Source organism: Macrobrachium rosenbergii, chromosome 43, assembly GCF_040412425.1.
Source record: "Macrobrachium rosenbergii isolate ZJJX-2024 chromosome 43, ASM4041242v1, whole genome shotgun sequence".
In the NCBI taxonomy this organism is placed as follows: domain Eukaryota; kingdom Metazoa; phylum Arthropoda; class Malacostraca; order Decapoda; family Palaemonidae; genus Macrobrachium; species Macrobrachium rosenbergii.
The window spans coordinates 54,010,876-54,024,807 of NC_089783.1; the positions used below are offsets into that span (position 1 = coordinate 54,010,876).

At 39.6% G+C, this 13,932-nt stretch overlaps 1 protein-coding gene across 22 annotated transcripts in view; it reads right to left on the minus strand.

Annotated features, from left to right (window-relative positions):
- LOC136828927 (uncharacterized) overlaps positions 1 to 13,932 on the minus strand; it is a 321,892-nt gene that overhangs the window by 46,509 nt on the left and 261,451 nt on the right. For all 22 annotated transcript variants that reach the window (XM_067087283.1, XM_067087285.1, XM_067087282.1 and 19 more), the window contains 7 exons: positions 13,623 to 13,853; positions 12,264 to 12,387; positions 10,222 to 10,337; positions 9,553 to 9,739; positions 8,167 to 8,440; positions 3,677 to 6,223; positions 3,031 to 3,194 (listed from right to left, as the gene is read on the minus strand). In XM_067087283.1, the coding sequence (XP_066943384.1) occupies positions 3,031 to 3,194; positions 3,677 to 6,223; positions 8,167 to 8,440; positions 9,553 to 9,739; positions 10,222 to 10,337; positions 12,264 to 12,387; positions 13,623 to 13,853 (3,643 nt within the window). The remainder of the gene's footprint in view (positions 1 to 3,030; positions 3,195 to 3,676; positions 6,224 to 8,166; positions 8,441 to 9,552; positions 9,740 to 10,221; positions 10,338 to 12,263; positions 12,388 to 13,622; positions 13,854 to 13,932) is intronic.

A 13,932-nucleotide genomic window follows, 5' to 3' on the forward strand; every position in this document is an offset into this window, starting at 1 on the left:
TTCTGATAAAACGAAAGCCCTTTCTGTTCTTTTAGAATGACTTTTCGCACGATCCTTTTCGGAGGTCCCGACGAAACAGCCCTCACATTCGCTCATTTTCAAATTTACCTCAGCGATTGCGATGTCTTACAAATTTTAGAAGCCTTTGCCGAATTGTTTCAGTTTTTGGTTCCGTGCTTACACTTCTTTAGTCGCTAATCCTGAGCATTTAGTATATTACTCACTCCGTTTCGTTATCTGTTACTTACCGTCTGTATTTCTTACTGGCTTTTATAAATCTATTTTTTCTTCAACACGTCGCTAGTTTTGCATAAATTCGAGCTGTTTACATCATTCACTGAATTAGCTCATCTTTCAAAATCCCAGATTGTCTCCATTTTTATGAGCATTCTTCCATACAGATCAGCATCATTTAAATCATCGCTCTACCTTTCTGTCCTCCATTCATGAGCATCCTTACCCCTTTACCCGCGTGTTTGCTCGCCATCCCCTTCCCTGCCGGTTTTAACAGGACGTGCCTGCCCGCCGCACCGGAAATTGCCGCATGCAAATAACGCCGAGTAACGCTCTCGGAAGGCTATTGACACAGCTACCGACTCGCCATCAGCTAGCGCCCTGCATGCCCAGACGTGCCAATAGCCCGGGAGTTACTCAATATTTGACGTCCTCTACAAACACTCCACCAGGTTCGTCACAGAGCACGATTGGTCATTCTGACGGACGCTTGGAGCGCTTGGAAGGCCTTCCCTCAAATATTCATCGATCATAAGCTTTTGGGTGTATTTTCACGATGGCCGTAGGTTTATTATGGGAATGTGTCTGACTTCCGATTACTAAACAACGATGATATGAATATCAGCAAGAACAGCAGCATTAACAGCATCGTCAATGACGGATATAAGAACGGCGATGATCATTTCATCTTTGACAGCAACATCGTCATCCATAATGAAAATCAATAATAATGATGATTGTAACTTACGAGAGACGCCGATCCTCTCAGGAGCGGAACTGCGAAGCATTTGGGTTCACAGACTTCAAAAAGGTGAAGCAAATAATGGCCGAGGCATCAGGTTAATCTTTTAACAGGTTAATCTTTTGAGCATTATTTATAAAAAAAAATAAAAGCATTTCGTAATCGAGGCTGACGGTGTATGGTGTACTAGAATAAACACAGTGGGCCATCACATGTGGCGCACATATGTTTTAGGAAGCCGGGCCTTTACGAGAGGGTATTCACGCGCGCGCGCGCACGCACACACACAAACACGCACAGAGGCGCTTATAGAATCTATATAAATGTCTATCGCATAATCACATTATATTTCCGGGACGAAAACGTATTGCTTTGTAAAGCAAGCACTTGGGACGTTTTGATTTCAGTTTTGCTGTCCATTCTGGTGCTAGTCCAATACCCGTTGAAACTGTCTTCTCTTTAACTCACTGTGGCGCTGTTTAATTAACAATATATAAATTATATATATAATATATATACACATGTATATTATATATACACAATATATATATATGTATGTATATATATATATATATTTTTATATATCTACTGTATATATATATATATATATATATATATATATATATATATATATATATATATATATATATATAAATGCGAATGTAATTAAAAACTTGTAAACTTGTATGTATGTAAAGTTGTGCTCTATAGAAACTGAACTGCTCGACCGATCTAGACAAAATTTTGCATGCAGCCCTCATTTGACCCAAGGAAGGTTTTCACATAGGTTTCAAACCCATACCCCCGCCTCTGGGGAACCTTATTTACTGTGGGTCCCGGCAAAGGCCCAGCCATGGGATAACATTTTGGACTGGTGTGAAATGTGGAGCATTAGGAACTTAGATTTGTACACTTTCGTATCGAACATGCAAACTAGTGAGCCGACATGTGACTCGCTTTGTTGGGCCGAGAAGTGCGACTTAGGAAAATTTTCCTGCATCTCCTTTGAATTCTTTTGTTGTGTAAAGTATGTGTATTATTAATGAAAATGCTTTTATTTACTGTGACTAATAATTCTGCTTAGAATTCATTGCTTTAAATAAACATGTTAATCAAAACCACAAACGTGTTACTTCCTCCTAAGGTAAATGATCGACAGTCATTCAGAGTTTTCCCCGACAGCGCCGGGTTGGTCAGCTAGTATATATATATATATATATATATATATATATATATATATATATATATATATATATATATATATATATATATATAATATATATATATATATATATATATATATATATATATATATATATATATATAAGTATATAATCTACAATAGAATCCACAGTGGTAATCTTAACTATACAAAGGAAATGCATTTGTAAAAATATATACAGAGCTTAAATCTTTCGTTAACCTGTGAACTTGATCACTAAACTGAGTTTAGTGATCAAGTTCACAGAAGGATAGACGAAAGCTGTAAGCTCTGTATATTTTTTTTACAAAAACATTTCGTCTTTATAATCAAGATTATTACTGTGAATCCTGCTGTAGATAACTGAGAAGCACGATACTGTAATTTTACTTTTCATATATATATATATATATATATATATATATATATATATATATATATATATATATATATATATATATATATATATATATTTATATGAAAATGTATATATATGTATACACATATATACATATATATACATATATATATGTATATATATTATATAAAGTGACGATAATAACATCTGAAGACTAAGTACAAAACCACAGTCGTTATCTTATGTCCTCGATTTACTTTTTACATTTACTCCTTTTATCATTGAGAATGATAACTTCACACACAGATACTCTCTTTTTCTGTTTGACACCAATAACCTTTCTCTCATGTACTTGATTCTTTGACCTTCACTTTCGATGAATGCGTGGTCTGCTAACTTCCGTCTCACGAAGAGACCTCGAGAACCGCCCCTGACTAGAATCCATTTCAAGAGAATAATGCAAATGGCGACGCCACTGTGTCTCTTAACACTTACCCTCCGAAGCTGGGATGAGGATGATGTTGGAAGGCGTCTCATAGGGCCCATCCTTGGCAACCATCCTGACCTCGTAGGCTCGCCTTGGGTCGAGGCCCGTCAGCGTCTGGTAGAGGCGCTCTCTTTCCATGGGAGATTTCTGCCATGTCGTGGAGCCTTCCACCCTGGAGATGAGTTGAGGGAGTTTTTTTTTTTATTAGTTTTCATGTTATCCTTCCCCTTCACTCTCTCCTCCTCTGTCTCGTTCACATTCCTACGTGTGGTCACGCTCGAAAGTTAGATATGCACGCGCGAATGTACATAAACTCACCCATCCATCGCCCCCCAACCCCCCACAAGCACACACACACACAACACATACACACACACAGCACACATACACACACACACACACACACATATATATATATATATATATATATGTGTGTGTGTGTGTGTGTGTGTGTGTGTGTGAGTATGCATGTCTATTATATGCATGCATACATATATCAGAGTAATTATAACATTATATGTAATATAGCATAGAGTATAACCAGAAAAGGAATACAGGTTATTTGGTGCCTGAACGACACAGGATGTAAAAAGACTCCTGAGATGAAATACACACAAAATGGCGGACAACGCCTCCAAACGTCAAACAACCAACCTCTTTTCCACATAGAAGTCAACTCCTGGATGTTTGTCGAAGTCCGGCTTCCAGTTGATCCTGACGTTCACTCCACGTCCTTCGTCAGCTGCGTCCACGTCTCCGTCGCCGTCCCTGTCAGCCTTCTCGAGGTCATCCCCATCGACATCTCCGTCGCCGTCCACGTCTCCAATGTCACGGAAGTCAACATCACCATCGCCATCAATGTCAGCGGCTATGACGTCATCCCGGTCAACATCACCATCGTTATCAACGTCGGCTGCGTTTATGTCGTCCTGGTCAACGTCGCCGTCGAAGTCGGTGTCGAGCACGTCATCCTCGTCGATGTCACCGTCCCTGTCGGTATCCTTCAAGAAGACGTCCAGGTTCCTGAAGTCATTTCGGTCGATGTCACCGTCGCCATCCTTGTCGGAAGCGAGCAAGTCACGACCGTCCACGATTCCGTCGCCGTTGACGTCGGTGATGTCAGCTGCATCCACATCCAAGTCGCCGTCCTTGTCAGCGGCCCTGATGTCATCAGCGTCAAAATCGCCGTCGTTGTCGACGTCAGCAGCGTCTATATCCTTCTGGTCGATGACGCCATCCCCGTTGATGTCCTTTACGTCGTTCTTGTCGATGATTCCATCCTTATCTGTATCGGCCAGAATGATGTGCTCTCCGTTGTCATCACTGGCATCAATGTCGCCATCGTTATCCTCATCGGCTGCAATCACGTCGTCACCATCTATATCACCATCACCATCTTCGTCACCAATGTCATTTGCATCTATATCACCGTCGTGGTCCCTGTCTGCCGCTCTGATGTCGTGCACATCAACATCGCCATCGTTATCGATATCTGCGACATCAATGTCATCCTGATCAATGTCGCCATCACCATCAGTGTCCAAGACATCATCTATGTCAATGTCGCCATCGTCATCCGTATCTTCTAGGAACACGTTGCGGAGAGCGAAGTCGGTGGAGTCCACGTCCCCGTCACCATCCCTGTCCTTGACATCCAAGTCTCCTTCGTCGATGACACCGTCACCGTCGACATCGCTGATGTCAGATGCATCAATGTCCTTGTCTCCGTCTCTGTCTCCTTGTTTGACGTCTTCTTCGTCAACATCTCCATCGTCGTCAATGTCGGCTGCTTTAATGTCAGCCTCGTCAATGTCCCCATCGCCATCTATGTCTAAAACGTCATCCTCGTCTATGTCGCCATCATCGTCCGTGTCTGCCAGAAGCGTGTTCCTGAACTTGTAGTCTTTGGCATCAATATCACCATCGTTATCCTTGTCGTCTAGGTCAAGATCGTCACTGTCAATTTTGCCGTCGCCATCGAAGTCAATGATATCAGCACCATCAACATCTCCATCCCCATCTCTATCAGCAGCCTTCAAGTCATCCATATCTACATCACCATCATCATCGACATCAGCTGCAGATATATCATCAATGTCGACATCACCGTCACCGTCAATATCGGTTACATCGTGTCGGTCAATGTCACCATCTCCATCTCTGTCCTCCAGAAGGACATTTTCTTCATCATCATCACTCGCGTCAATGTCACCATCGCCATCCTCATCAGCGGCTATCACGTCTAACCCATCAAAGTCACCATCCCCATCTTCATCGCCAATGTCAGCTACGTCAATGTCACCATCGCCGTCTCTATCGGCAGCTTTGACATCGTCGGCATCAACGTCACCATCATTGTCGATATCGGCAATTGCGTGATCGTCTTCGTCAATGTCACCATCATTATCGGTGTCGATAACATCTTCTTCGTCAATGTCGCCATCACCATCGACGTCCGTCAGAATGACTCTCCTGAGAGCGAAGTCCTCGCTGTCGATATCACCATCACCATCCTTGTCAGAAACTTCCAGGTCATCACCATCAAGGCGACCGTCACCATCAAGATCGGCAATGTCTGCGGCATCAACATCACCATCACCGTCCTTGTCAGCAACGCGCAGATCGTCAGCATCAATGTCACCATCATCATCGACGTCAGCGGCTTCAAAGTCCTCCTCATCAATGACACCATCTCTGTTGAGGTCGGTGACGTCATCTCTGTCGATGTCACCATCTTGGTCTCTGTCTTCCAGCAGGGTGTCTTCCTCGTCGTCGTCAGAGGCATCGATGTCGCCGTCGCCGTCTTCGTCCGCGGCGATGACGTCAGCGCCGTCGAAATCGCCGTCGCCATCCTCGTCGCCAATGTCAGAAATGTCGACGTCGCCGTCGTCGTCCCTGTCGGCAGCCTTGACGTCATCCTTGTCTACGTCGCCGTCGTTATCGATGTCAGCCACGTTGAAGTCATCCTCGTCGATGTCGCCGTCATTATCGACGTCCAGGACGTCATCTCTGTTGATTTCTCCGTCGTTGTTGGTGTCGCCGATGATAACATTGTGGTTCCTGATGTCCTCTTCGTCGACGTCGCCATCGCCGTCCCTGTCCTTGAATTCCTCTTCGTCTTCTTGGACGAGGGACCAAGTGAACACAGGAATAGCAGGACGGCGGGGTTGCATCTCCTGCAGCTGGACTTCCATGGACGATCTGGTGCAAGAAAAGAAAAAAAGTAGATGAAAAATGAAACTCTTAGTCACTCACCCTTTTCGATTCTCGGGTCTTATTCTGACTAGTTGCCGTTCGAAACACACTCCTAAAGCCTGCAGCAAGTTTCTAGGCATTGATCTTTGGATGCGTGTGATTTTTAGGAAATCAGTAAAGATTAACACAAGAAGAGCAAATATTTCACAAATCAACACATTTAAGCAATGACCAAAGACTACAGTCTACACGTATGATAGAATTTCATTGCTTAAGGTAAATTATAATGTCCAGATACAGTCATCTCATTCTGTTAAAGGTAAACACCGCAAGGACTGAATCATCACTTCTGCACTTGACTAAATAAAATGACTTGAATTCCTAGAAATTGCAAGACATTAATGGGAAATAGATTAAACTATATTTTCCATCAGTAATTCTCTTTTATTACATTGCTGTATATAAATACTCGTTTCCCAATTTTCTGGTTGCATATTTTTAAACTGCAAATACAAGACTTTCACAATGCTCATAGTAGTTTGCTGGGTTAATGAATAAGCTGCCCTTTCCACATACTTCTGTCCCTGATATTTCGAGACATTTGAGCTTTGTGTTCATACAGATCATGGAAATACGCCTAAATATAGATATACATTTCAAATTTATCAGTAGTAAAGTACTGGTTTATCATTATTAAATTTTTGTATCAACCGAGTATCATTTACATGACAGTCAAAACAATAAATCGTTTATTAATTGCTCCGATTTTTGAGAATGAATACGTGACTGAATCACGGCAAAGGGAGAGTAGAATAGTAAATGAATTATAAATCCAGGCTAATTATTAAGCCAAATACTGATCTACTTCCAGCCATTCAGCACTCAGGGCAGTGAAAATGAGTTGGAGTGGTTTTTCTCCTTGGAGGAGGTGGCACCAAAAAGTTTCAGGCATTCCGTCTATCTGCAAGCCTTCCGGGATGAGGCTGCTGGCTTCTCTTCCTCCCTCAATGGTTTCAAACTGCATACTCTTGAGACCACCATCAACCTCTATTCTTTCCACAAGACTTCTTGCATCACTCCACGAGTTACTGAGATATTAAACATGCCAAAGAACGCGATTTGATTGATTAATTTATAACAATTAGGCTATAACGACAAGCAGTGAGGCACTTTCAGCCATTCAGAGGGAGTTGAAGTGTCTGGACAGCAAGATAGGCAAGATAGAACAAAGGGATCGGGATTGGAAGTAAAGTAAAAAGCTAAAAACTGGGTGGAGCTGGGGGCCGAAGGAACGCTGCAAACACTTTTAGTAATGCCTGTAGTGCATAGAATGAGGGCACTGATGCCATTAACCTCCTACGTGGAGAGGGTATGATGCATTTTAAAATAAGAAATTGTAATATTATCCTCACGCCTTAAAGCCCATCATATACATCTACCGACTTTCCCTCACATAAATGTACATACGTAGATACATACGCGGGCACGTTCAATTGTGCCCTCGGGCGCGAAGATGTTATTATGTTATTAAAATTCCTTTTTAAAATGTATAATTCTCCCACTCGTCTTAACCACCTATTTGTTCATTTACTTTGAATTTCACGTGGCAATTGAAGTAGTAAAACGCAACAGAAACTGAATAGAAATGATGCGGCATACGTATCTTAATGTCCCCCGGATAAAAAACCAAATTATATTTTGCATGTATGGAAATTAGTCATAAGTTGTTAGGGTGTATTCCTTGACAAATTATTTCTGATCTTCATTTTATCTTTGCCTTTATTCTCTTACAGTAGTAAAGAAAGTATGCAACCAGCATCTTTTCATTTCTGCTTGCAGCACTACTTGCAAGGCGTGTTATCTCAGTTTCAGCGTTTTATGTTCCTTTTATGCAAAGCCACCAAAAGATTGTTTCCATTGCTCTAAACAAGACAGATGCAGTCCCTTACTCTTCGCCAGTGCCGGCACCATTCACAGCAGAGACCGTGACACGGTACTTCCCGCCCTCTTGCAAGTTCGCCAACTTGATTAATGTGTTGTCTGGCTGCAGTTCATCTGAAGTGTATTCGAGAACGGGGCCCTCCTCTCCGTCAGCGTCGACCAGGTGGTACTCGACCTTATAGCCGCGAGTGATGCCATTAGTTTCCTCTGGTGCTTCCCAGTTCACCAGCAGGCTCTCAGAGCCCAGTTGCTGGACCTCGAATTTCGTGACTGGTCCAGATTCTGTTGAAGACAGGAAATAAAAATTGGTTCTCGAATTTCGTGACTGGTCCAGATTCTGTTCAAGACAGGAAATAAAAATAGGTTCTCGAATTTCGTGACTGGTCCAGATTCTGTTAGAGACAGGAAATAAAAATAGGTTCTCGAATTTCGTGACTGGTCCAGGTTCTGTTAGAGACAGGAAATAAAAATAGGTTCTCGAATTTCGTGACTGGTCCAAATTCTGTTAAAGACAGGAAATAAAAATAGGAGGCTATCTCGTTCCTTTCCAGAATCTCATTAATTTGTCTAACTGGACTTGTGCGTTCAGCTTTGGTTTAATGAAGGATTCAGATTTTATTTTTCAATTCCTTATGTCAACTTCAATATAACTGATCCTCATTCCCATAGCCTACTTGTAAATTTATTCAAGAAAGCAAAGTCGATAGTGGTGAAAACAATCTAAATTCAGGATGAAAATCAGAGAAGTAATTCATTGAAAGCTATTTGTCTTGAAGGAAAAAACTGATAATCTCTTGATGCTACACTGGAAGGAGAAGAGTTTTCCTTAACAAGAAACTCTTCTCCTTCCAGTGGTAGCAGCAAGAGATTATCGGTTTTTTATAAGTTTTTCAAGAATCGGTACCTAAGAGTACAAAAGACAAAGTAACAGTTTCCCGTGCTACAAAGACATTCTCAAAAGTAAATTAACTCTGTCCTGCAGTTAACCACAAGGAATTCCAACAGTGAGTTCATATCTTTAATCTCGTCCTACTGCTGGATAGAAACAGTAATCAATGCTAACTTGTCTGGATACGATTAACATCCTATGCCCGTAAGTAAATTTCCCAAGAAGAAATAAAACAGTCGAGATTCCTCTGCCGCTACAGTAAGTTATCCAGATTTGAACGAAATCAGTTAATCATTTTGGTTTTGGCGCATGACTAATTAGTCTACTGGGAACCAAAAAAACTAAGTATTTTATGTTTTTTACGTTACTAAGTCAGTAAATTCTAATCTAAACCATTTGTGCCTCACGGCTACCGTAAAACTACAAAGAAACTACAAAGGAAAACATGAAATCATCCCTTACCAAAAAGCGAAACTCTAACTTGGGCCACGAGTGATGGACCTACCTCCTTCGGCAGTTTTGAAATTAACCAAAGAGCTGGGAGGTCCAGAGTAAGCAGAATTGACCGCGCTTATGCGAGCATTGTATTCTGTGAAGGGCTTCAGGTCAGTGAGGTCTGCCCGCGCGCCCGGACCGTTGGTTAGAATCTTCTGGGCATCGTTCTCGTCCTCGTCAGCTTCCCAGAGCTCAATCTGAAGTATTGAATAAGCCGTGAAATGCCAAGGTATTAAATGAAAGATGAAATGGAATGCGGCTTTCGCCTTTTCTATTTACATATCTTTGGTTTTTCAACTACAGTGGATATCAGGCGTTTTGAAGGTAGCTTCTTTAATTAAACTTGTATTGCTTAGTTTGACTGTAGCAACGAGTTGCTTGTCTAAACATTCTCCCACTGATACTAAATCTAAAAGACTACAAACACAGGGAAATATAAAAGCGAAGTTCTCAGTGAGCATCAATAGAACGAAATAATTTTGTTTTTGCATTCAGAGGTCATTGAGACCCCCCAAGCTAATCATCTAACCTGAGTCTGATGAAAATAAGAAAGATGAAGCAGGAGAAGAATAGGGCTTAACTACGAAGGAAGAAAGGAAGGACATAAGCTCAGAGGGAAAACAGAAGAAGCTAGGGAATTTCAAAGTTTGGCTGCAGAGGAAAGAGCCAAGACAGTAACCTGGTAACCAAGGAGGAGTCCATGGACTGAGTCCTCATCGACTGGCTCCCAAGTGAGGACCACTTCTGTAGCGTCGGCGTCAATGGCTTCTACCTCCGTCGGCGCCTCCTCAGGAACTGTGGTGGGAAAGAATCGTATGCAAGGAATGTGTTCGTGGTAAATCATTTCAATACTTGCAGTAGGAAGAAGGGCAATATTTTTGATGGCCAGATTACAAACCGACACACTCAATCACACACACACACAATATATATATATATATATATATATATATATATATATATATATATATATATATATATATATATATAGATATATATATATATATATATATATATATATATATATATATATATATATATATATATATATATATATATATATATATATATATATATATATATATATATATATATATATATATATATATATATATATATACATAAGAGAAGGGTTCCCTGACATTTACTCAGCAATGTTCAGAGAGGCGGAAGATGATCCGAAGGGGAAAATACCATTACGGTAACTCTGACGTTCCCTGGTAACCGTGATGTTATGATGTTTTCGACTAAACTTAATTTGAAAAATAAGGCAGAACCGGCTTCACCTCTTGAAAAGCAAGGGAGGTATCATGCGAATAATTATTCTGGAATTCAGTTGACGAAAATGTGAGCCCCATGGGTCCACGATTTGTTGTTTTGCTGCAACACACGACAACGTCTCCACTATTAGGAAGTATAGTTGATTCTATTTTGAATTTGGAGCACACGAAAACGTTTCCACGATTAGGAAGTATAGTTGATTCTATTTTGAAAATGTAACACACGAAAACGTTTCCACGATTAGGAAGTATAGTTGATTCTATTTTGAATTTGCAACACACGAAAACGTTTCCACGATTAGGAAGTATAGTTGCTTTATTTAGAGTTCATTTACACTCAAATGCCGAACTAGCTCATTATAAAAGATACAACGAATTACGTAATCACATGGCGACAAAAACGTTTGAAATGTGTTTATCTTCCTTTGTGAAAGAAATGATCGAATTCCACTGTTCTATGTTACCGTGAAATTAAACAATAAATGTTTTTACACATATGTGGGAAAACGGGTAAAACACATATTTCGAGCGAAAAATACAAATAGCATCTTCAAGGACATTATGAACTAAAATTTGTGTTAAAATCACACAAAAAATAATTAGCAATTTTATAAATATATATGTATGTATGTATATATATATTACATATACAGTGTGTTATATATACACATATATATATATATACATATATATACTGTATATAAATTTATATACTGTATATATATGTATTTATATACTAAGTATATATATATGTGTATATATATATATATATATATATATATATATATATATATATATATATATATATATACCTTCAATATGAAAAGCAAAATAAAAAATAATTTTAGTGTTTATTATCTCTTAATACGAGAATACGACTGATATCGAAACGGCTAAGAGAAATTCAGTTTTCCGTAAAACGATTTTATCTAAGGCTCTGCCTTTGAATTCACAGTTCCAGGTTTCTGATGAATAGGAACAGTTCAATCACTAATATAAGCTTTATCACGAATGTTTTCCAAACGACTGACAGAGAAAATTCAGCGAAAATTTATGAGGATATGAAAATCGCCGAATGGCAAATGGAACTGGTTGGTTTCTACAGCATGTTTAAGACAGAGGATAATGCCTTTGAATTATGCAAAACTGTAATTCTCAAGAAAAAAAGAATACAAGAAAAATTTCTGCAAAATTCTCAGTATTTATATAAATAAAATTAAATTATATTTTAATTTTATAAGATTCATGACAGCATGCATAAAAGATTCATTAATCAGATAAAAGAATCGCTTATTACGTCGACCAACGATACAAGATTCCCCTAAGAGCAAAGGGTTCAAGAATCACTTACTCTCCTGACAAAGAGCACAGACTTCCTCTCAGCAAAAGATTTAAAATACCGTCGAAAGTAAAAGTGAAAGAGAGGACGCGAATCACTCACCGTCCTGACCAGAATGCTCTTGGATAGGTTCGGCAGGTTCGGGGGCTTCACCGTATGTGTTGTGGGCTTCGACTACGACTTCGTATTCTTTGTATGGAGGCAGGTTTTCGATATCAACCTCGTTCTACGAATGGGGAAGAAATGAAAGCACCATTAGCCTGTAATCTTCATCATTTACTATTCATCAATCTAGCATAGATTTGTTTCATTTGAGATCAACCTCGTTCTACGAATGGGGAAGGAATGAAAGCACCATTAGCCTGTAATCTTCATCATTTACTATTCATCAATTTAGCATAGATTTGTTTCATTTGAGATCAATCTCATTCTACGAATGGGGAAGAAATGAAAGCACCATTTCATTATTTACTATTCATCAGTCTAGCATAGATTTGTTTAATTTGAGGGATGATATTTTGACGTGCAAGTCAAAGATATTTCCGTCACGCTAGGTCACTTAAATGAAAGAATTTACAAAAAATCAACGTTTCTTCAGTAGTGGTTGTGTTGTCATTAGGCCGATGGCAAACATCCTCCATTTTGTGATTAATATTACTTACGTAATAGTACTAACATTTATTTTATCTTAAAATGGACATTTTGGCTTTCCTCACAAATAAAACAAAAAACAAAATGAAAAACGTGTAAGCATATATCGAAGATGATCCATTATCTTGTATTGATTTCTTGTGCTTAATCGATAACAACCCCTATATCAGCCTAATTAAACTTATCCTTTTTCTTGATGACTTTAAAGTAAGACTCAAGGTTTGTATTACCTAATTGTATTAATAATTTAAAATTCTGTTGTCCGAGTGGGTAATGCCAGTTGCTGTAGAGCAATTTAGCAATTTTGATGGCAATGCCAACAGTTCTGTTTTCATAAACCATTTTCACTGGACAGAACATCTTGCAAGCTATGCTTCCCCCCACCCCCCAGGCTTACAATTAGATCACTTCATTACGTGCTGTAACACCAGAACCAACCGCCAACTTCCCTATTTCATATAATTGAACATGTAATCATTTGTGGTCTCATTCTGCAAGTCTGAGCTAACGTGATTACAAATCTCGATACACTTTGTTATAGAATATCTTAATATCCCAGCTATATGTTTTCTCATTTATCAGTATCTGGGAACCTACTGAACTTCATTTATGAAACCTGCATCTCCCTATCTAGTTTCTCCTTCAAGTACAAATAATTTATTGGGGCAAGAAATGGATTTCCTGGGTAAGATGACCGTTGTTACTATGAGGCATTCAGTTAATCCTTCAGATAATCGTATCATTACATATAAGACTCCCTATGCACACAGAATAAACCATTGCATATTTTATTTGTCAAGGCATACTCACCTCTTCCCAATCTTCTATAATCATAAAATGCCACCCATCCTCGGTCTTATCGTCGTCATCACCATCTGCGTCGTCATCCCCATTTTCATCGTCATCATCTCCATCGTCTCCATCACCGTCTTCGTCCTCCCGTGGCGTCTCAGCTTCGTCGGGTGACGTGCCATTGTCTGCTGGCTTCCACAACACCTTGTAGTGGAAGTCTGGTCCGTTGTGTTCTTCTTGCTCCATGACCTGTGGAAAGAAGATATTTCCAGTCTCGTAACTTTAAATGCGAGATATTTTCGCAGCCTCATCACACCTTAATTAACAG